The 15813-nt window shown below is 38.0% G+C and overlaps 4 protein-coding genes across 5 annotated transcripts; 2 read left to right on the forward strand and 2 right to left on the reverse strand.

Annotated features, from left to right (window-relative positions):
- Positions 1-2: 2 nt before the first annotated feature.
- Positions 3-2223, reverse strand: LOC145890561 (REST corepressor 1-like). Of its 2 annotated transcripts, none has more exons than XM_082981670.1 (11): positions 2010-2223; positions 1636-1692; positions 1494-1568; positions 1294-1425; positions 1147-1229; positions 966-1087; positions 866-911; positions 713-776; positions 551-657; positions 368-467; positions 3-277 (listed from the first exon to the last, which is right to left on the reverse strand). In XM_082981670.1, exons 1-11 carry the CDS (start codon positions 2107-2109, stop codon positions 255-257), a joined length of 909 nt encoding a protein of 302 aa, XP_082837796.1. In that variant the 5' UTR covers positions 2110-2223; the 3' UTR covers positions 3-254. The 2 variants fall into 2 exon arrangements, with proteins under 2 accessions (XP_082837796.1, XP_082837795.1); XM_082981669.1 differs by having other exon boundaries at positions 5-277; positions 368-473.
- A 2877-nt stretch (positions 2224-5100) lies between these two features.
- LOC145890519 (membrane-bound transcription factor site-1 protease-like) lies at positions 5101-11879 on the forward strand. Its single transcript, XM_082981623.1, has 14 exons — positions 5101-5628; positions 5735-5983; positions 6043-6306; positions 6450-6633; positions 6977-7374; positions 7525-7743; positions 7999-8281; positions 8718-8839; positions 9045-9183; positions 9603-9832; positions 10136-10240; positions 10459-10578; positions 10643-10771; positions 11036-11879. The coding sequence occupies exons 1-14, from the start codon at positions 5212-5214 to the stop codon at positions 11603-11605; spliced, it is 3429 nt and encodes a 1142-aa protein (XP_082837749.1). The 5' UTR covers positions 5101-5211; the 3' UTR covers positions 11606-11879.
- Positions 11880-11915: 36 nt separating this feature from the next.
- Positions 11916-13351, reverse strand: LOC145890520 (uncharacterized). The gene has a single exon (XM_082981624.1). It carries the CDS (start codon positions 13124-13126, stop codon positions 11960-11962), a length of 1167 nt encoding a protein of 388 aa, XP_082837750.1. The 5' UTR covers positions 13127-13351; the 3' UTR covers positions 11916-11959.
- A 137-nt stretch (positions 13352-13488) lies between these two features.
- LOC145888652 (ATPase WRNIP1-like) lies at positions 13489-15805 on the forward strand. Its single transcript, XM_082979452.1, has 5 exons — positions 13489-14945; positions 15008-15163; positions 15343-15422; positions 15483-15599; positions 15665-15805. Exons 1-5 carry the CDS (start codon positions 13823-13825, stop codon positions 15803-15805), a joined length of 1617 nt encoding a protein of 538 aa, XP_082835578.1. The 5' UTR covers positions 13489-13822.
- The last annotated feature ends 8 nt before the right edge of the window (positions 15806-15813 follow it).

The raw sequence follows: 15813 nt of genomic DNA on the forward strand, positions 1-15813 counted from the left end.
CGAACCGTTTAAAACCCCGCAAAACGTCTCAAACCATGATCTTGTTTCGTTTCAACTTTATTGTCTCTCACAGTTGGTTTTTATGTACATGGACGTACATCGCACGAATCATAAATAGGCGCACACAGCCGATGGTGGCCAACAACAAAACAGTTTATGTACAAAGATGGAAAGGAGTAGGGGGCAGTTCCCATGGCGATCCCAATCCTTGCATCTGTTTTTTTTTTATCATGAGATGCTTGAAACCATTATACTCAATCATCTTGTGCTGTGGGCTCTGCAAATTAAAAGTGGATTGTGACTTAAATGTATTATGCGAGTAAATTTAGCATACGAGCAGTACAACTTTGCAGCTAAAAATACAAACCTTTGTGGGTTTCTTTTGGTTCCGTTTTCATGCCATTGATTGGGGGTCTGACAATGGATGACATCAGTTTCAGTTTTGTGCCACACTCCTGTTTCTCGATCTGCACCTTACCATGGTTATAAATTGAAACACTGCAAAACTGTTTGAACAAAATTGCCAAAAAACATTATCATAGATCACTACCTGCTGCTTCTGGCTGATGAGTCTACTATCCAGATCACTTATATAGGCTTCGGGTCCCTTCATGTATTCTGCAAGTGCTTTGATGTCAGTTTCGGCCAAATCAATTCCTGCAAGTAACAAAATGGTTTGCAAGTTGCCGACTACCAAGTAGAGATATATTACCCTTTGGCAGCTTGTGTTTGATTTCTCCATCAGATATGGTTGGATGTGTTTTTGTGGCCGGAAGCTGAAAATGAAAATTGCAATTAACGAAACATGTTGTAACCATTGTAAAAATAGTAACCTTCCCCAAACAAAGGTAATAAATATATTCACCTTTTGGGTTACAGCATCTGCCATATCTTCAACAGGAGAATCATCACTGCACAAAAAATTGTTAACAAGGTGCCAGATTTTTGCAGAAAATATTTAATACCTGTAATTTCCATTAGTGTTAGATTGTTTGTTTGCCTGTCGGTCCATTAACGAGGTTTTAAGGCGAGACTTTTTCCAAGTATAATAAAACTTGACCAGCTGACCGATCTCTTTGTCGGGTATCTATAATAAACCAATTTATTTATGATTGTATTATAATTCTGGTTCACATAGTGACCAACCAATTGCTGGACTTTGCGAAAGTTTTTGCCATGAAAAGCATACGCCTGCTCAAATAATACTTTATCTTCCATAGACCAGTCATCTACAAATAAAAAAGATCCTATTTAGTCAAAATGTTAACTGTGTCCACATTAAGTTTATCATACCAGGCATTGGGGTAAAATTTTGCATGTCGCTAAGGGATTTGTTAACATCATGTTTATGCCAAAATAACATTCCAAGAGCTTGTTCCATGTTGTAGTGATGCTTATCTTTTGCCACATGGCAGTAGGTATCCACTAGAGTGTAAAAACAATATATATTATGATTGGCCACAGTGATGATATTGCTTAATGCTCATCCATACATTTTTCATCCAGAAGGGTTTCGTGTGGTGACCATATCAACATTCCTTCTTTTGAATGTGGGCTTTTGGTGTTGCCTGCCAATGATTAGAGTTTACATATTTGCTCACAAGTTTTGTTTTTAATATAGGCCTAATTTTTTACCTCCATCCCACTGAGGAACTCGAGCCTGGTACATTTCTCCAACTCTCATTCGAACTTCTAAAATAAAATATTTTCCATAACAAAATAAACATATCTTATATATTTATTTCCACAAACAATTTTTTTAGGAAAAATTGGTTATTCATGCACCAATAATAATGAGATATGTTTTTGAAATTTGATGTAATATATCACACTATTATTGCATAAATGTGTCTGTTGCATATTCTACGAGTTATATTAAAGGATAGTTAACCACAACATATTAAAAAATTAAAAAAATATTGATTAAAACAAAGAAGAAACACGAAAAAACGTACTACGGGTACCGGGGAGATCGTCCAGCAGACAGCCTACAACACAAAAGAACTTACGAGGTTCCTCGTCGAACAAACTATCGTCGCTTGCGTAACCCGAAGTTCCATTTTCTTTCTTCGGCCATATACCAGGGTTACTGACCGAGTTGCTTGACATTCTTCTTGATAGTGGAGCGTTTAACAAGCGAATGTCCAAGCAAGGCGAAAAACCACCTCACTCCGCACAAGTCTGGCTGAACAGCGACGCAGTGAACGCTATCCCCGGTGTCTTCTCCTGCGCGAACAATCGCGATTGACGTAGTAGCATGAACTGCCTGTATGGTTGCACGATTTAGGCCAAAATGTCGAGGCACGATCACATGTTAAAAACTTTGTAGTTTCGTTCTATTATCACCAAACACTTACGCCAATACAAAAATATACATTATCTAAATATGAATCATTTTTATCATGCTGCGTGCTGTATAGAAGTTTACAGGACAAGGTGACTCCGTTGGTCTGTTTGAACTCTATATTGGTGAATACTGTGATAGGTTCTGTTTGTAATAGGGCCACAAACGCACAAACGGAAAAGGTTATAGAAAGGAAATGTAGGCTACGACGCGATTTAATGCCTGAGATTCTTTCGCAACTACATTTTTTTAACTTTTTCGATTTAGTCAAACTGTGTACGGCTCTTTTCGTTCTTCTATTCTGGCTCCGTGGATGGTAAGCTGATTTAAGGAAAAAACTGTTTTAGTCGCTTTCGGTGTGCTTATAGATGGGGATTGGGATGGTACACAATCCTAATGTAATGGCACACATGCGCAAAATGGTTGCCGCTCCGCAGGTATCAGTGGCATAAATAGTTTTATCCGAGTAAACAGTTTGTTATCTGGCTTATGGAAATAAATCCTCCAAGCGGTTTTGAATGGCCTTGTTGAGTCTCATATCTGATCTCATTTGAATATATTTATAATGCACTGCGGTTTTAACAGTAGATCACGTGACATAGCTATAACAGCAGCTGTTGACAAGTGGAAATGGAAAACGGGCTAGGTTACACATTACGGAAAATGTCAAAGCATCACAGCATCACATTAGCCAGATCGACATTCGCGATCCACAATATCCACATATAGCTGTAGAACAATCCACATATAGCTGTAGAACATAAAAATCTGTGCGAATGTTGAAAACTGAAAAAACTTTTCTAAACTATACGTTAACGTTCCAATAGATTCTGTGTTCCACAGATCCCAATAACGACCTAGGTGATGTATAGTTTTCGCATTTTCCCACAATTACTCTCTTTTTCCGTATGTGGCGCTTATTTTGTATTATGCAGGATATTTAAGCTACATTAAAGGGTCAATATATCATATGTTCATATGTTTTGGTTTGATCGATGCACTAACTAGATCTTTGTAGGGCCTATGCTAAACGTTGCAGATGCCAGAATTTTCTTTTTATTTGTTTCTGTTTGAGGCGCGTTTGTATAAGGGATCGCAATAAGAACCCAAAATATTACCAAATATTAACTTTATATCCGATTAAACGTTTACTGCTAAACAATTACACCACCTCATAAAAGCCACATCGGTGTTTTGTTCCGCAATGAATAGCCTATACTACAAAGGATGACTCCAAATATGTAACGCTTTCAATGCGGTTTCAAGTCACGCTTTCGATGAAGTTTAAACTTTTGTTGCATCTCGCTCCCACAGGAAAAATTTAGGGTCAGAATCCGAATCAATAAAATTGGGTCCCGCGCGTGAAACTGGGTATACCACATGCAGTTACCATAAAGACCAAATAATGGTAATCTCGAAATTTTGCTTTCGCTTGTAGTCTTTTTTGGTTAAACGCAGACCTGGGGAAATATAGCCTACTACTACACCGGGTCACAAAGTTTTCGCCAAACTTGATCCACATATAATTATGTGTAAAAAACATAAATCTGTGCGAATTTTAATGATTATAGGTGTGAACAGGGCAACCACCTGTTAGTAAAATAATTAGGAAGATACTTTTACACCAGGTCACAAAGTTTTTCCAAACTTGATCCACATATAAGGCCGGGTCCACACTCACGCTTTGCGCCGGCGGATTCTTTGTTTGTTTCAATGTCCCGAGCGTACGCCCGCACGCCGGCGTATAATCAGGCAAAGCCTATATGTAACATAGAAATCTGTGCGAATATTAACGCTACTATTTGGTTTAGTGTTTCAAGTTACAAAAATAACAGGTGGTGGCCCTGTTTACACCTAATCATTAAAATTTGCACAGATTTCTGTTCTACACGGACTTATACGTGAATCAAGTTAGGAAAAAACTTTGTGACCCGGTGTGGTAGTATTTTCCATATAACTGAGTTGAAATACTTCACGAAATCGTATCGTTAATATTCGCACATATTTATATTAGGCCTGTATGTGGATCATGTTTGGCGAAACCTTTCTGACCCAGTGTAAAAATATCTTCCGCAGAAAAGGTTGTGATATGGCTCATTAGCATCTACAGATATACCAGGCAAAAACAATCTTTTGCATGTTTTAGATACTATGGGTTTAGTATTCTATGGATATTTGATACTCCTCTCATGTTTACATATTTTTCTACTTCCGTCACGCATGCCTGCCTTTCTGAAAAAGATTGTTTACTCACGAGGGGTTGACGTAAAGTAAATTTGTGCTAGTGGGTTGTGTTCATGAGAAATTTGGTCTGAGTACCCGGAACATAGACTTGTGAACTAGAAGACTCTTGGATTTTGTGATTGTTATCTTTTTGTGGGCTGTAATATTACCATTAGTATTCATGATTCCGACTTCGCGTTAGCAATGTGTCTGCAGGAGGCAATCACTTTATCACCATACTGAATGGCCTGCAGAAGATTAACTGGAAAAGCATTGGTAGTTTGTGATAGTTGTTCTTCAAGAGAACGCATGTAGCGCTGCTGTAAATCCATTTTTAAGGGATAATTTTCGTGAGTAAAGCAGAAAATGCCATTTAGTCTCAGTCGTATGGAAAATAAAAAATGTATGCGTTGTCCATCGACTATACGTCCATCGTTGCACATTCAATTGAATAAACATTAACGTATTATTAAATTTCAACGACTGTGTCACAAAATTACTATGCTACAAAACTATACTTGCATTACAGGAAGTGTTAAATATGATTTGAGTTTGTGTGGTCAATGTCTAAAACCAAGCCAAGTTGATCACAAGCAACCAAATGTGACTACAGTAAAACTACCTTTGGCATAGCAACAAAGACAATGAATGTTGCCAAATATGCACTCCACGTCCTGGTATTTATTTTTGCACTCCAATGTCATCCGAGATTCACGGCAACACAATCACTGCAAGGCCAACATGCCACAGGGTATCCTTTGGACAAAAGAAAATTTTTGAATTCAACTCAAGCATTTGAAGATATTTCATTGCTGAATAAGCAAGATAACTTTCATGAGCATGCCAATGCTTCAACGCATTACATTGAAATTCAAAATGAGTACATCGTCGTGTTTGATGGATATTATGCACAGTCTGATCGCAAAGTTTATATTGGACAAGCAATGCAGTCTTTATATGTGAATGAAAAACTGTGGGGCATCATTCCCAGATATAATCCTGCACAGAATTTTCCAAGTGATTTTGATATACTTCAAGTTCATCCAAAAATAAGTGCCAAGGTATGTAATTTAACAAACACCATAAGAATCTAGTAAAATAAAAAGAAAGGATCGAATAAAATCTTAAAAAGAGCTTTCATTATGATAAACATTTCCTTGCTTACAGACCATACTGGAAAACCTGACACATCAAAGGATTAAATCAGTATCTACCCAGAAACTTGTACATTGCAATATGCTAAGCTTAAGTGAAAGCGAAGAAAAAGCAAACTTGGTTGATAGTGGCAATGCTCACTTAATACGGAAATCAAGACAGCTTTCGGTGAATAATGAAGGTCACATGGGCAAGTTATCGCTTAAAACTTACTCCAGGGCACCACTTAAAGCAATTTCTAAGCAAGGACAAATAACTCAGGTGAGTTAACTTTTTGTTTATTAAAGTGAAAACAATAATTTTTAACTGTGTTAATGCAGCTGTTGCAAGCACCACGATTGTGGGAGTCTGGGTACACAGGAAAAGGTGTAAACGTTGCTGTTTTTGACACTGGCTTGCCTGTCAATCATCCCCATTTCAAAAACATCAAAGAGAGAACGGATTGGACTGATGAGAAAACTGCTGATGATGGTTTGGGTCATGGCACATTTGTTGCAAGTGTCATTGGTGGTTCATATCAAGACTGCCCTGGCCTGGCACCTGATGCTGACCTCTACATATTTAGAGTATTCACAAACAATCAGGTATTTACTATCTTTCTGTGGGACTTATTTGTATTCGAGAATTGTGTAGCCTAAATTAATTGTGATACATGCTGTCACAGAATGCATACATCCTATATGCATATAATGCAATAGTATTTAGCTATATAACTTGTTACTTCCAGGTGTCATATACATCATGGTTTTTGGATGCTTTTAATTATGCAATATTAAAGAAAATGAATGTTCTTAACCTGAGCATTGGTGGCCCTGACTTCATGGATCAGCCATTTGTAGAAAAAGTATGGGAACTTACAGCAAACCACATTATAATGATATCAGCGATTGGAAATGATGGCCCACTTTATGGTACGCTCCACTGTAAATGAACCTGTGTGTTGTCATTATTTAATCAAATCACTTTTTATCAACTAATAGGAATTGTTCTTCTGGCATTTAAGTTTCGAAAATGTTTATTGTAACCAACGTTTCTCCCACCATCCGGTGAGACTTCCTCAGGGTTATGTAGCGAAGTTAATGCATCAAGCGATTAAAAACTTAAGTGCCAGAAGATAATTTCTATCAATTACTATGCAGGGCAGCAAGAATAGCACTAAATTTTTGTTAATTTTGTACCATTCTAATTCCTTTATACCAAATATGGTTATGTTATACATTTCTCTGTAGCCAATATTGTTGTTATCGGTTTCAGGTACTTTAAACAACCCTGCAGACCAAATGGATGTGATTGGTGTTGGTGGCATTGATTATAATGACAACATTGCACGCTTCTCATCCAGGGGCATGACCACTTGGGAGTTGCCTGCAGGTTATGGTCGACTAAAACCAGATATTGTGACTTACGGGTCATCGGTCCGTGGTTCTGGACTTAGGGGTGGTTGCCGACCATTGTCAGGCACCAGTGTTGCATCTCCAGTTGTTGCTGGTGCTGTCGCATTGCTGTTAAGTTCGACAAAGGACAAAAGCAACCATGACCTAATAAATCCAGCCAGTGTAAAACAAGCACTTATGGAGTCAGCTGAACGTTTACCCAAGGCCAACATGTTTGAACAAGGTCAAGGAAAGCTGGATCTCATCAAGGCATACCAGGTACTGTTATTTAGGTAAAATAGGTGTGGCAAAAAGGGCAGGCCACCTTTAACTTGTGGTACTTAAAAAGTCGTGAGAATTGTACACTTTTTTAAGTTTATTACATAAGAATGTTTTAAATTTTGTTTCACAAACTTAGTTTTTTTTCAGGTGTTGAACTTTTACGATCCCCAAGTGAGTTTGATTCCAAGCTATTTGGACTTCACAGAATGCCCATACATGTGGCCTTACTGCACACAACCACTCTATTATACGGGAGTTCCTGTGATTGTCAATGTCACTGTTATGAACGGCATGGGAGTTGTTGGAAAAATAAAATCACCCCCGGTTTGGCATCCGTACACAATGCAGAATGGAAATAAAATTCAGGTAAGATAAGATAAATATTTGCTGCTTTTGGTTTACATTAAACTGAAGGTTCAAAGCTAATGAACCAATAGTTAATCACACGTCATATTTTAAAACTGTCTGTGTGAAATGTTGCTGAGATTCCCTGTATCTTTCTTGGCCTAGGGATGCTGAACAAAGCAATGGAGCAGTTTGCCACAGCAGTTTTTGTGGCAAACTGATTAAACAATCCTACAGCCTGCTATGTGACAAAATCTGAAAACAAATACGTTTTAGGTTTCATTTTCATACTCTGAAGTGCTCTGGCCATGGTCTGGATACATGGCGTTGTCTATATCTGTTAAAAAAGAGGCTGCAAACTGGGAAGGAACTGTTCAAGGTCATGTCGAACTTGCTGTTTCATCTCCAAGGTCATACGGAAGGGGATTGTTGACTGAGGATAATGCAGAAGAACAAATATCTGTTGTAAAGTTTCTCGTCAAGGTCACTGTGATACCAGTGCCTCCAAGGGCAAAACGGATACTTTGGGACCAGTTCCATAATTTGCGCTATCCCCCAGGTACAGTGAAGTTATTGGTTGAAAATTATGGTCAATAAATTTGGTCCAGACTGCTAAGCTCCATGCATTTTGTAAAGTAAATCTCTGTGTAAAATCTATACCACACATCACTCATGTTACACAAATGCCCATGGAAGTTATGGCACTTAACTGGCAGTATAGTGTGTTTGTTGATAATATCAGTACAAATTACTGTTTGTCATGTGGTTCAGACATGCTAAAACATCATGCATGGCTGTTATTGCTGGAGGGCAAGTTTTGGTCTCTGGTATGATAGTAACTTTTAAAAAGAAATCTGCTCTTCACATGTAGTACAATTTGATTAATATGTTCTGTTTGATTAAAATTTTGTGAATATGAAAAGAACTTGTGCATTGTTTTTACTAATCAGGGTGATGTGGTTTTATTATTTAACTAATTTAAACATCTAAAACAGGTTATTTTCCCCGAGACAATTTAAAAATGAAGAACGACCCTTTGGACTGGAATGGCGACCACATTCATACAAACTTTCATGACCTCTATCAACACTTACGTACATCAGGCTATTACATAGAGGTAATACAGCATGAGCATAACAACATTCCTGGTTTGTGGGACTTATTTGATAATTTGGCATCGCTGTGTGAGAAAACTTTTTTGTTACGTAATTGATGATAGTACAGGTTTCTGCCAAATCTTCTTGAACAAAACAGGTCAATGTTAGCTGCATTGTTGACCTTTTTGTTCTAAGAAATTATTTTAATACTACTTTTTGCATTAGGTTCTCGGAAAGCCGTACACATGTTTCAATGCTAAAAATTATGGGCACCTTCTGTTGGTTGACCCAGAAGAAGAATTTTTCCCGGAAGAGATTACCAAGTTGCAGAAGGACATTACTATGGAGGGATTAAACTTGATAGGTGGGCACACATCATAAACAATATATTTCTTACTGCAACCTTAAGTTTTGCGTATGGTCTAATAACAAGTTTGAAATGTTTTGAACTGATGCTCTCAAAACTGACCAAAATTGGGAACACAGCTCACGGGTTTTCTCATAATTCTGAGTATAAAGAGACTGGCCCATATTTTTATTAACACTGTCATGTTAAAATAAGACGTTTCGACAAAAACTTATGTCATCAGTTTGTCCAAAATTGGCGTTTACAATTTCTGACGCATGGAGATGCTAATGCATTTTACAGAGATGTCGGTCACTGTCAATGTAAAATTTGGACCTCACAATACTCACATTGTCGACAATATAGACACATTATCGACAAAACGCAGTTTCACTTTGTACCAAGCTTTCTTCAAGTAACATAAATTATTTCTTCAGTGTTTGCTGAGTGGTATAACACTTCAGTGATGGCAAAAGTCAAGTTCTACGACGAAAACACTCGCAGATGGTGGATGCCAGAAACCGGTGGTTGTAATGCCCCTGCCCTTAACACCCTGCTAGAACCTTTTGGTATTGCAGTATCTGACCGTGTTTATGATGGTGATTTTACTGTAGGAGGTCATGAGATGTATTATGCCTCTGGAACTGCCCTGGCCAAGTTTCCAAAGGTTTGGATGTTAGATTTTGTGCCGAAAATTGAACATTTTTAGCACCTGTTATTTACCCCATATATATATGATACCCGTATTTCAAGTTAAGTGTTCAAAAAAAAAACAATAAATAACATATTTTGACTCTTCGCACATATTTTGTCATGCTGCCATACATCAGACATAACTTTTTTTTCATTTATATACATACTGTAAGATAAAATATTTTGGTTGGATGTCAAATAAAATTCATTTCAAATGCAAGTTGGGATATTTTTGGGCAAAATTCCCACTTTATTTGCACAAATGCTAATTTGATAGGGCTCCTTCATAATGCAAGAAAACCTGAGAGATCAGGGGGCAGAAGTGGTCACTGGACAGGAAGCTACCTTGATAAAAAATGTTCCCATCTTGGGCTTGCACCAGGTAAATAAATATTTCAATGGATTTTTCGTATCTTGACCACATGCCAAGACTTTTAAATAAAACTGGTGAAAATGTAAAATCCACTTGCTTTTATTAATTGTAATGAAGTAAGTATATAAACTACAAGTAATGTTTTTTTGTGAAATACAAGAAAATCTTTTGAATTTTGTTCATATCAAAATGTCACCCAAATGCTGAAGTAACCTATTTTTTTCTAGGTTCCTATGAAACGTGGTGGTAGGTTAGCAGTGTACGGTGACTCAAACTGTCTTGACAGTGCTCACATGACTAAAGATTGCTTTTGGATGCTTGATGAAATTCTATTGTTTACAAATAAGGTATGACTCCGGCCATGAAACAAGGGAAATGATCCAGAAATAATTTTGTTCTGTTGTGTTACAGGGCACAGTATCAACTGCACTGAAGGCAACACACACTGGTCAATTTATAGAAAGCTTACCCTATGCTGTTGATGATGGCAGTCAACTGCCTAAACATATGGATGGAAATCATCTGTTTAAATTCTCCAAAGTGAGTTTTTTTTATACCAACTAGCATTAAATTTCAGATAAGGCCTGGAGTAAACAAAATCTTAAGATGTCCCAAATGTCTCTTTATACTTAAAACTGTAGCTATTTATGGTAACTGCCAAAAAATAAAATTTCCTGTTTATTGTGTAACTGCTCAATGTTTTATTGAGACATAGTAACGAATGTGGTTTTTATCTGCATCACAAAATGTTAAGGGCTGCATTCTGGTCAACTTTTTTAGCAAACAAACAAATTTAACTTGTAGGTTTTGGAATCACATTTTGGCAAACCAAGTGCCAAAGCTCTTCCTCAATGTCCAAATATTACATGGACAGTAGGAGTTCCCATAAACGAGTCTTCATCGCTCTATATGTGGGAGCGACAAAGAATCTTGTCTGTGGAAATTGGTGACACAGCACCACTGAGACACATAAACTCAGCTGGGAACTACAGACAGAAAAATATACAACACCTGGAACCTTCCTCACTACACAAGTATGGCTTTTATGCTGATAAGTTTCAAGTCTTTTTCGAAGGATTTTTCTTGGTCTTTGGATTGCTGGTCATTTACTTTCTATTTCGCCGCGCTATGGTTCGGCAAAGAAGGCGGTGGTCACCACGCCTACTTGTACGCTGCTGTTTTCTATGGTTTAATGCCCTTCGTTCAAAAGCTAGTGGAAATCCGGCTCTATGGCAACAGGCTGTCACAATCCGGTCAAAATATAAGACCAAAACTCCTGTTGCTAGTGAGGTACGCACATCCCAGATACAATCACTTATATCCCCTCCCTCCAATTTTTTGAAACCCAACTTGCGGGACTTGCATTCTGTATAAAATTTAACCCTAATGGTTGAAATCATTTTTTTAATAAGATCAGGACCAACCATTTTGCAAATAGTTATAATGTGTATTTTTGTGTACTACTTGGCTGTCATACATTTGTTGATATCTGCGGTAAGAACCCTACTTGCCAAATTTTATTATTTCAGCAGTGGTTTTTTTTATGTTGGATGTTGCAGTGCATTTCACATTTTAGTGATCCCCATTACATAATGATGGCAACATCACCTATTTCACTGTGCAATTACTGATCGCATTACCTGATGTTCTTTGTCTCACTGTTATGACATTGAATAAAGATTATGCAACAAATGCTTCTTTATTTAGTTGTAGTAAAACATTGTTATCTCATCCACGACTGGGAGCCGGCCAAACACGAGGGAGCAGTTCGCGATACAACTGGGAAGATATAGCTTCTTTATAACTTTTTTTGCATGTCATTTCTTTCAATATGCTGTCAGTGAGTATTTTATTTTTCACTTTTTGTTCCTTGGTCCAGTTGAGCCAGTGGGATGGGCTACTAATATAGGGAACATAGTAGTACCTGTAAATATTGGTGCGGGGATTGAGGCCACAAGTTGCAGAAAAAAACCCAAGTGGTAAACCAAAAACACAGGTAAATAGTACTGAACTGACAAGCATGCCTTTTGGGCCACGCTTCCACTTAAACAAGGCACCAGGCACTGCTGCTCCAACAAGATAATTCATCATGGTATCCTTCTTGCGACCAATTGTCATTGCTTGGCTAATAAGAAGTGTGCTGCCCATCACAAAGAAACAGCGCCAACCCCATCGGAGTGCAGCAGGAAAAAAACCTTTCACATACATCCTGTACCTTTCAAAATAAATGTCATGGTGGGTCTGAAAGTATTTACTTGCCTTGGTTCTGTCAAACTGATTTATGTAGCGAAAACCATACTCAGCACCCAAGAGTCCAGACATTAGAACTGAGCTTAAAAGTGCAGTTCTTGTAACATACTGAATGTTGTATGTATGTGTACATTCAAACCTACTGTATTCTTCCAAGTTAAACTGAGGTAAAAATGCAACTTTCAATTGTTCGAAGGTGGACAACTTTTCTGTGCTTTCAGGCATGCACAGGAGTGAGTTAACATCTGAAAGCTCTTTAGAAGCTGCTTCATACTCAGTTTCAAGTTGTTGCCAATGCCTATCATCCATTGTAGGTGGGCATTTTCCATCTCCCGGGCTTTGTTTGTTTGATGAAACACAGGAAGCCAAACTTTCTGGAACAGCTAAGTTTAGCTTCCCTAATACCTTTTTCAATCCTGTTGCCAAGTCTTGCTTTAATTTAATGTCCGCCACTTTCCAAAAAAATCGTCTTCTCTCTTTCTCTTGCAATAAAATTTCCTGGCATAAAAAATCCTTGAAAACATTATTCCCTCTTCCAAATTTGGTACGCGTCAGTTTAAAACGATAGAGCTGGGTATCTGTAAAGTCATTTATGCTAAATTTATAGCCACTCAATGGGCCTGAGTCGCCGCTACTCTTCGGCATCAAATTAAGGGTACAGATTTAACTTGGTGGACGTCGCTACTTTTCGGGGTATCGTTGGGGTATCGTTGAAAGGAATAAATAACTAAACAAGTTTAGTTCGCCCTGTGTTCCTCAATCCAACTCACTGTGCAAATATAACTCCTAAAGAAAATTAACAACGCGTGTCCGAATTTCTTGCTTCGATTTTCCTTTTAGACTTAAAAGTAATTCAGCATGGAATCAAGGAAAAATTGAACGAAGTAAACACTGCACGCACCAACGGTTTCACGTGTTATTCGGTTACGCCTGATTAACCCGCGTTTTTTTCCTTTTTCAAACTGTTTCTGCTTTTTTGGTTGTTTCAATGTCAGTGAACAGTCGACCGTTGCTGGATTGCCGATAGTGTTGCAATAAACCGGTCCTATTTTGGTTAAATGGGTTGGTTTCAGTTTTTATCGGGGGTTGCTGTCTACGTTGTCGCAGGCACAGCAACTTACTTCTTTGTAACTAGAGAAAACCACCAGGCGGCAATACAAAGGAGTGTCATCGAAAGAGCTGGGTTATCACAACACGACTTGGAGAAAAGGCGTGTTAAAGCGCAGAACTTTATGGATGCCCTTAAACGTGCTTCAGAGAACAAAACCAATATAGCTTGGGAACACGACCAAGAGATACTGAGAAAACAAAAAGAAGCTGCATCGAAAAAATAAGTCTACAATGGCTTCTTGCAATGAACCTGTTGAGTGTCCTTTGTGTTTCAAAAACTTTTCTAATGTACATATAGAGAGTCATGTCCACGCCTGCAGAGGAGCTCCAAACAATAATGATGCTGACATGCCTGCCAAACGATGCAAAATAACTAAGGCTGGAAGCAGCTTGTCCAAAAACGGCCCTCTCAAATCACCATGGAGTGCTTTCAAAACAATCAACAAAGATTCTACAAAACCTGACGACATGGACTTACCAAAAGTGGTTGATCTGTGTTCACCAACTGTACCAACAGACAAAAAGGCTGTAAGTAGTACCATTGCCTGCTTCATGGCAGAAACCAAACCATTGGCTGAAATTGCTCGACCAATCTCAATTGAAGATTACGTTGGACAAACTGAAGTAGTTGGTGAAAACACAGGCCTGAGTAAGCTACTGAAGGGAAACAAAATTCCTTCAATGATATTTTGGGGGCCTCCGGGTTGTGGCAAAACGACTCTTGCACATATTGTAGCATGTAAGACTAAGAGTACAGCCAACACTCGATTTGTCAAGTTATCAGCAACCAGTTCTGGGAAAGCTGATGTCCAGTCTGTGATTAAGGTTGCAATAAATGAACAGAAGATGTTTAAACGCAAGACAATTTTGTTTATTGACGAGATCCACAGATTTAACAAACTTCAACAGGACACCTTTCTTCCACATGTGGAAAATGGCAACATTATTCTTCTTGGTGCTACAACTGAAAATCCATCTTTTGCACTAAACTCCGCTTTATTAAGTCGCTGTCGTGTGATGGTCTTGCACAAACTGCAAGCCTGTCACATTAGAAATCTGCTTGACAACACCATCACAAAGTACCTTCCATTTTGTGACATAAAAGATTGCAATAAGGATCCAGAGCATAATGTAATTTCTGTACAAAGTGAACAAGACAAACTTGCTATTTCTTCATCTGCATTGGATGCTCTTGCCAACCTGTGTGATGGAGATGCTAGAATAGCACTAAATGGCCTTCAAATGACAGTGCAAAGTCATATTTTGCCAAATGCCAAATTCCATTTCCCTGTTCTAACAGTTGACCATGTGAAGGCTTGCTTGCAGAGGTCTCACATTCTGTATGACCGAACAGGTAAATGCCAAGGTCTAAGAAATTATGAGGTTTTATTAACCACCTTACCATTGGTTGTTAAGGCGATGAGCATTATGCAATGATGTCTGCCTTGCATAAATCGGTTCGAGGATGTGATGAGAATGCCGCTCTGTACTGGCTCACTCGCATGATGCTAGGTGGAGAAGACCCAAAGGTTATTGCAAGAAGGCTTATTCGAATGGCCAGTGAAGATATTGGTAATAGTTTTGTTGTTGCAACTTATGTTTTGTAGGGCTCAGGTGTGCAAAATCATTTCTGCCATTTGAGGAAAAACGTATCACAATTAACTTTTCATTTCCTACAAAAATAGACTGACTTGTATGTATATTAAATCGAGCAAACTACATTTATTTTCAACATTTCATGGTTTTTTAAGGACTTGCAGATTCAAATGCTCTAACTATTGCTGTATCATGTTACTCTGCTTGTCAGTATGTGGGAATGCCGGAATGTGATGTAAGTCAAAATACTATTATTATGTTTTTGGTCAATCATTATCCAAAAGCTCTGTTTTAGGTTACACTAGCTCAGTGTGTGGTATATCTTGCCCGCTGTCCAAAATCTGTTGAGGTTTACAAAGCATTGGAAGCTGCCAAAAGTTGTATTAAGAACCATGATGGTCCCCTTCCTAGTGTAAGCCTACTAATAAGCAAGTGCCAAAGACCATTTGTTAAAAACAGATTTATTATATCATGTAGGTGCCATTGCTGATCCAAAATGCTTCTACTAAACTTATGAAAGATCTTGGTTATGGTAAAGGATATGAATATTGTGCAGGCAAAGGACAACAGGAATACCTTCCAAAAGAGATTTCCAATATAAATTTTTTTGGACATTAATATTGAAT

Source organism: Ascidia mentula, chromosome 2 (genome assembly GCF_947561715.1).
Source record: "Ascidia mentula chromosome 2, kaAscMent1.1, whole genome shotgun sequence".
NCBI classification, from domain to species: Eukaryota; Metazoa; Chordata; class Ascidiacea; order Phlebobranchia; family Ascidiidae; genus Ascidia; species Ascidia mentula.

Bases quoted from the DNA above. Each gene is read 5' to 3' on its own strand.
- LOC145890561 (XM_082981669.1), bottom strand. From the start codon at position 2,109: ATGTCAAGCAACTCGGTCAGTAACCCTGGTATATGGCCGAAGAAAGAA. The intron at 1,569-1,635 runs GTAAAAAATTAG...AATCATTGGCAG, and splicing joins AGTTCCTCAGTGGGATGGAG to GCAACACCAAAAGCCCACAT. The intron at 1,088-1,146 runs GTTGGTCACTAT...GGTTTATTATAG, and splicing joins TTCGCAAAGTCCAGCAATTG to ATACCCGACAAAGAGATCGG.
- LOC145890519 (XM_082981623.1), top strand. From the start codon at position 5,212: ATGAATGTTGCCAAATATGCACTCCACGTCCTGGTATTTATTTTTGCA. The intron at 7,375-7,524 runs GTACTGTTATTT...GTTTTTTTTCAG, and splicing joins ATCTCATCAAGGCATACCAG to GTGTTGAACTTTTACGATCC. The intron at 9,184-9,602 runs GTGGGCACACAT...TTATTTCTTCAG, and splicing joins GGAGGGATTAAACTTGATAG to TGTTTGCTGAGTGGTATAAC.
- LOC145890520 (XM_082981624.1), bottom strand. From the start codon at position 13,126: ATGCCGAAGAGTAGCGGCGACTCAGGCCCATTGAGTGGCTATAAATTT.
- LOC145888652 (XM_082979452.1), top strand. From the start codon at position 13,823: ATGGCTTCTTGCAATGAACCTGTTGAGTGTCCTTTGTGTTTCAAAAAC. The intron at 15,423-15,482 runs GTAAGTCAAAAT...GCTCTGTTTTAG, and splicing joins TGGGAATGCCGGAATGTGAT to GTTACACTAGCTCAGTGTGT. The intron at 15,600-15,664 runs GTAAGCCTACTA...TATATCATGTAG, and splicing joins ATGATGGTCCCCTTCCTAGT to GTGCCATTGCTGATCCAAAA.